This window comes from Salmo salar, chromosome 01 (assembly GCF_965601325.2).
Source record: "Salmo salar chromosome 01, fSalSal1, whole genome shotgun sequence".
Taxonomy (NCBI): Eukaryota; Metazoa; Chordata; class Actinopteri; order Salmoniformes; family Salmonidae; genus Salmo; species Salmo salar.
Genome location: NC_138291.1, coordinates 97,521,163 through 97,527,842, shown reverse-complemented (window position 1 = coordinate 97,527,842; position 6,680 = coordinate 97,521,163). Strand labels below are relative to the sequence as shown.

Sequence of the window (6,680 nt, the reverse complement as noted above, 5' to 3'; positions counted from 1 at the left end):
TGGGGGCGGCCCCTCTCAGCCTGGACGGCATCAAGACCTGGCCTCTTGTCCAAGTGGCTGCGGTGAGTTTCTGGCTGCCGGAGGCAGGCCAAGGGGAAAACAGAGGGTCCTTCTTTATCAGTCAGGTCTGCCTGTGCTCTGCTCCCCTATGGATGGAAATCCAACCAGGGCCTTTTCCTGCTGTGACAGCACCACTCTTCCCAAAACCATATAGGGCTAAAGTGCTGCGACATGTTTCAGCTGCAATCCAGCGCATTTGAATTACCTGCCATCTACTGTTAGGCTTATGGGCCTTTTTATGTTTAGTGTAAGGCGTGGCCTGCACTGTAAACCACTTATAGGGACATGTTTTCATTTGAGATCAGATTTAGATTTTTTTTTAATCCAGATTCATTGCCCTTCAGATATAGTTAAATGTTTTAACTCCATTTTAATAAAGCTGTCAAGGTGTTTAGAAAGGTAACATAGGCCTACTGGGTGTTTGTGTTGTAGGGTGCGGAAGGATAACCTGACCAGCTGTAACAGTGGTGTGAACATGGAGGATGTGGACTGTGCAGGGGGCGGCTCTTCTCTGAGCCACAACCCAAACTCCATCACCTCCCAGAGCCTGAGTCTGTACCAGGCCAGGCCCAACAGGACCTCTCAGGCCAATAGGCAGCACACTGCAGGTTTGGTCCTCTACAGGAGAGGCACACATGATACATTTAAAGGGATAGTTCACCCAAGTTACAACATTAAATTGGTTTCCTTACCAGGAAAGAATTACACGTCAAGTAGAGCCTTGCGCATGGTTCTGCCATGTTAGGTTCTGACAGCTATGTTCACGGTTCTGCCATGTTAGGTTCTGACAGCTATGTTCACGGTTCTGCCATGTTAGGTTCTGACACAGACTGGGTCGTTTTATCTGTATGTGCATCCATCCAGGGAGGAGAGAGTACCGGAGCCGCTCAGTGCAGCCCCAGAGCCAGCGGCCTCCAGTCACCAGCCAGTCAGGGCCCATCCTGGACAGTCAGCAGGTGTCAGCTTCGGCCAATGGCCTGGTGCAGCGCCTCTCCAACAGCCAGCTGTCCTTCAACACCTCCATCGCCTCTGTCTTCTCCCAGGTTCCACGACTCTCCACGGCCGGGGGCCAGCTGAGCTCCCAGCTCCAGGCTGCAGCCCACCACCGCTCAAGCCAGGTGTCCTCCTCCAGCTCCACCCTCAGTCTGCTGTTCGGCAAGAGGAGCTTCTCCAGTGGCCTTGTCATCTCTGGCCTGTCAGCAGCCGAGGGTGGTAACACCACGGACACGCAGTCGTCCAGCAGCGTCAACATCGCCATGGGTGGACCCTCCATGGGTGGACCCTCCTGCCGATCCACCAGCAGAGCCACACAGGTAGAAGCCAGAGCTCCCGCCCCAGAATATATTTAGTAGCATTTATTAAGCTTAATTCTTGAAATTATATTACCATTTAACAATGTTTTGGTTATCTATGTAGGCGTTTAATGTCAACAGTTGTTGAGGACACAATCAGACATGGGTCAGAACCTCTACAAAAATGTGCTTTTTAGCTGGTATAATGTATCAGATTTCAGATTGTAGTAATACATTATTTTCAATGTTTTTCCAGTGGACATCAGAGCCCTACGAGAGTGTAGATGCAACCTACTCCAACACTCCCAATGGCGTGAAAGACAACACACCGTCAAATGATAAAGGCTGCACACAAGAGCCAGGAGGACACAACAGCCTCTGCAACCCATAAACTTCCAGAGCAAATGACGATCTGAGAGCACCAACACCTGCCTCACTCCGCAGCATGTTCTGCCCCAGTGTTCTGAATGTAAACAACAATGTCCTTTGCTCCAGTGACAAAATAAAGAATTTTTATGAAAAACACATTGCTCATTATCCTACGCCGGGGAGGGTTGTCCAAACGGTTATGAATTATGTGGTGTTATACTTAACAAATTAATCACCAGTGGTGGAAAAAGTACCCAATTGTCATACTTGAGTAAAAGTAAAGATACCTTAATAGAAAATCACTCAAGTAAAAGTGAAGGTCACCCAGTAAAATACTACTTGAGTAAAAGTCTAAAAGTATTTGATTTTAAATATACTTAAGTATCAAAAGTAAAGGTATAAATAATTTCAAATTCCTTATTAGGCAAAGCAGAAAGCACGATTTTATTTTATGGATAGTCGGGCACACTCCAACACTTGACATAATTTACAAATGAAGCATTTGGGTTTAGTGAATCCGCCAGATCAGAGGCAATAAGGATGACCAGGGATGTTCTCTTGATAAGTGTGTGAATTGTACCATTTTCCTGCCCTGTTAAGCATTCAATATGTAACGAGTACTTCTGGGTGTCAGGGAAAATGTATGGAGTAAAAAGTACATTATTTTATTTAGGAATGTAGTGAAGTAAAAGTTGTCAAAAATATAAATAGTAAAGTACAGATACCCCAAAAACTACTTAAGTAAAAATATTTAGAATACTTCTTAAGTACCTTACACCACTGTTAAACACACTCAAAGATTCAATCATGTTCATGGTGGTGTTGGATCACTGGATTCATTCCATACTGGAGTGTGGACAAGAATCGCTTATGCTATTTGCACCACAAACAGATCACTTCAAGGATATCTGGTGCATGAGAGACACCTTTTATGGACTGATGTTCATTTTTCACATCACACAGTGTACCAATAAAAATAAAAAAAATCTAACAAGTAGGTGCTTGAAACAACATTTCTAGGGTTAATAAATTGGAGAATGTTTGGTAATTTTCTAAAGGTTGCATCTCTGGAGTAGAGACGGAAGAATGCAGACTTGGGGAAAGTAAAACACTTAGGCCTTTTCTCAATTGGCAAAAGTACCTCCTCTCCTCGATTCCTCTGTCCTCCCCTCCGTGACACGGAAACAAATATTTGGTCGCCATATGTAGGAGTGCCAATTTCGGTAATAGGTGAAAAGGAGTTTGCTTCTCTCCTTGATTGCCTACTCCAGCAGAGGATGCTCAGGTGTATCCTATCGTGGGAAAGTTTTGAAATCAGCCACACACCCTTAGAAACAGCTGTTGTTTTCTCAAAGAAGAAAAGCATGAACACATTTTAAAATCTGGTGGGAGGAGATATAGGACGGGCTCATTGTAATGGCTGGAATAGAATAAATGGAACGGAGTCAAACGTGGTGTTTGACTAAATGAAACGTGGTGTTTGACACCGTTCAATTTATTCCATTCCAGCCATGACAATGAGCCTGTCCTCCTAGAGCTCCTCCCACCAGCCTCCTCTGTTATATACAGAATGTCTAGCACAACTAGCTTCACCTCTTTGTGCCGCATTATTGAACTGGATGGCCGTCTGCGCTATTTAAAGGCCCTTTATATCATTATTGAACTGGATGGCTGTCTGCGCTATTTAAAGGCCCTTTATATCATTATTGAACTGGATGGCCGTCTGCGCTATTTAAAGGCCCTTTATATCATTATTGAACTGGATGGCCGTCTGCGCTATTTAAAGGCCCTTTATATCATTATTGAACTGGATGGCCGTCTGCGCTCTTTAAAGGCCCTTTATATCATTATTGAACTGGATGGCCGTCTGCGCTATTTAAAGGCCCTTTATATCATTATTGAACTGGATGGCCGTCTGCGCTATTTAAAGGCCCTTTATATCATTATTGAACTGGATGGCCGTCTGCGCTATTTAAAGGCCCTTTATATCATTATTGAACTGGATGGCCGTCTGCGCTATTTAAAGGCCCTTTATATCATTATTGAACTGGATGGCCGTCTGCGCTATTTAAAGGCCCTTTATATCAAATAGTGTCTGTTATAGGTGTGTAGGTTACAAAATAAGAATACTCAAGAGAAATGGAGACCCCTCAAACTGTCAATGAGAAAAAATCCTAAACTGAAGCTTAAATAAAAAAATAGAGCTGATTTATTGGGACATCATAATGAAAGAAAACACAAACCTTTTCGGCATCAAGCCATTGGCTTAGATTCAATCAGGACTGCAGAAGATTCGTGTTATAGCGCAATTGACATTTAAAGGTAATTTCCAATTGAGTAGACAAGCGAGCAGTGTGTCAAGAAGCAATGCGTCTTGGCAGGGTCGTGTTTTGGAAGACACATGACTCTCGACCTTCACCTCTCCCGAGTCCGTACGGTAGTTGCAGCGATGGGACAAGACTGTAACTACCAATTTGAGGAAAAGGGGTAAAAAATAAACTTTTTTTTTTGTATCTAGCACATCAGTGTAAATGGTAGACACCAGCTTCTAGTTCAGGTTAACTGTATATGTCACGATCTAGTTAGAATATACAGATAATCTATTAATTTAAATTATCTTTATTTACTCTAGTTCTGGCAGTGTTGATGCTTTCGGAGTTGAGGACAGGGAGGCATAAGCCTAAAAAACCCACCCCAAATTGCCCGCAGTCTGTCGATGGCGTAGTTGGTTTTCTGGTGTTGTGTCTTCACGGCTACCACTGTGAGCGGCCTTCGTTGGGTTCAGCTGTCAAGTCTCATGACGCCTTACTCGAGTGTTTGTGTGTGGGCACAGTCAGGTACCCCCCGGAACCCCTGGGCAGTCATTAGCAGGCCTGCCCTGCCCTCACCAAACTAACAAATCTGGGGGCATCGCATTAAAACAACACCTGCTTTGTACAGGGGACAGAAAAGACAGGCTGTGTGTATTAACACTCAACCTAGCTTCCACAGTCAGACCCAGGGTCATGCAATATACTGTAGGGCAATGTTCAGTAGAAGAAGTGACAGAGACGATATTGTCTTCAATATTACTGAGTCCAGTTATTTCAAATAATATAATTGACATCCCCTCCATATGTAGTGCAGTAAGTGAAACTCTGAATCAGAATTTTTCATTAGAATAAAGTGATTCTTTGGTGGCCTCCAACCCCACTGTCTTTATCTTTTTCCTCATGTGTTCTGAGGTGAATTGTTCATACGGTGAAGAACACTGAGACCCACCGTCCTTCCTGTCTGCCTCTGCAGAGTTATCAGTTGCAGGAGTGTAACATACAGGCTCCGTCTCGGCGTCCCGGCTTTCCCTACTCTTCTTTCTGCCCTCTCAGGACCACAGGAGAAGTCCCAGCTTTCCCTACTCTTCTTTCTGCCCTCTCAGGACCACAGGAGAAGTCCCAGCTTTCCCTACTCTTCTTTCTGCCCTCTCAGGACCACAGGAGAAGTCCCAGCTTTCCCTACTCTTCTTTCTGCCCTCTCAGGACCACAGGAGAAGTCCCAGCTTTCCCTACTCTTCTTTCTGCCCTCTCAGGACCACAGGAGAAGTCCCAGCTTTCCCTACTCTTCTTTCTGCCCTCTCAGGACCACAGGAGAAGTCCCAGCTTTCCCTACTCTTCTTTCTGCCCTCTCAGGACCACAGGAGAAGTCCCAGCTTTCCCTACTCTTCTTTCTGCCCTCTCAGGACCACAGGAGAAGTCCCAGCTTTCCCTACTCTTTTTTCTGCCCTCTCAGGACCAGTGGAAAGAGCATGGTCCCTGGCCATCTAGAACACTTGTTAGTGCAGACACAGAGGGGGCGATTTGCTAACATGTTATCAGTTTACAAGGGGCTACTGATCGCTAGTGATCGAGTTACTGGGCAAACAGGCCAGACAGTAAGCATTTTCAGGGGGAAATGGTTGTTTTAGCGGTAATAGGTGAGCAGATGGCCAAGAGTAACAACAAGTCTCTTGATGATGTTTCCTAGTAATACTATACCTCCCTTCCTCCTTGCCCAACCTGACCTCAGGGCAATTTGTATAATTTGGGATGTTTCTTTGCTATCCCTCCATTTAGTATGATATGTTACATAATGTTACCAATGAAATAGCAGTCTTACAATATCATACGAATTTGAGGACGTTTAGTAATGTACGTCTTGTGATGTACAGTATTAAACATCTTGCTCTGAGGCCTCTCTAGGAGCATTCATGTGCCCTATGGCCCATAGAGGTATCCAAAGGATCCCACCCTGGTCACCAATGTACGGTCCTGTGGTCCAGAGATGACAACTCCACCATCTACTGCAAAAGCCCAGGCTCCTGACAGAGAATAGAATTCTCATCACTGTATGTTACAATAGTAAAGACAATCATTTTGTCAACTTAGTAAACTGATTGTATATAGAAATAAGTATTTAAGATACTCAGATGGTCAGTGTAAGTTTTAACCGTTTTATTTTCCCGAGTTAAAACGGAGCAATAGGGAACAAGAAAACAGCAAAAGAAAAAATATCATTTTGGGATAGAAATAGAAAAATACTTTTCTAGGTGTTTTTAAAAACCAAAAAAACAACTTGATATATCGATTTTCTGGTGTGGGTGGGGTTAAATGTGGAATTCCTGTCATTGGCCAAATGACAACACTTCCTGTCCCTTCAAAATAGCTGTTCACCCTTCTAACTCCGTTCTATTAATTGCTGCCCATACCGTGTCGCAGTGCCAAGATAAGCTGGGCTTTCTACATTTCTGCTTTAGATTTAAGCTGAACTTTTTAAGCTAGCCACAACAATGATAGTGTGTATTGACTTATTAATTAACTGCTGTTACTGTAAATGGCTAGCTAAATTATATCCTCGCTACCTAGCTAACCATTGGTAATCTTATTCAATGATGCCATACAGCCAAAACAACAGTATTTATTACTAGACTAGAGACATACCCCTAGC

The 6,680-nt window shown here is 43.9% G+C and overlaps 1 protein-coding gene across 1 annotated transcript; it reads left to right on the top strand.

Annotated features, from left to right (window-relative positions):
* The first annotated feature begins 497 nt into the window (after positions 1–497).
* Positions 498–1,877, top strand: LOC145858631 (pecanex-like protein 2). Its single transcript, XM_082957262.1, has 3 exons — positions 498–668; positions 925–1,373; positions 1,609–1,877. Exons 1-3 carry the CDS (start codon positions 536–538, stop codon positions 1,741–1,743), a joined length of 717 nt encoding a protein of 238 aa, XP_082813388.1. The 5' UTR covers positions 498–535; the 3' UTR covers positions 1,744–1,877.
* The last annotated feature ends 4,803 nt before the right edge of the window (positions 1,878–6,680 follow it).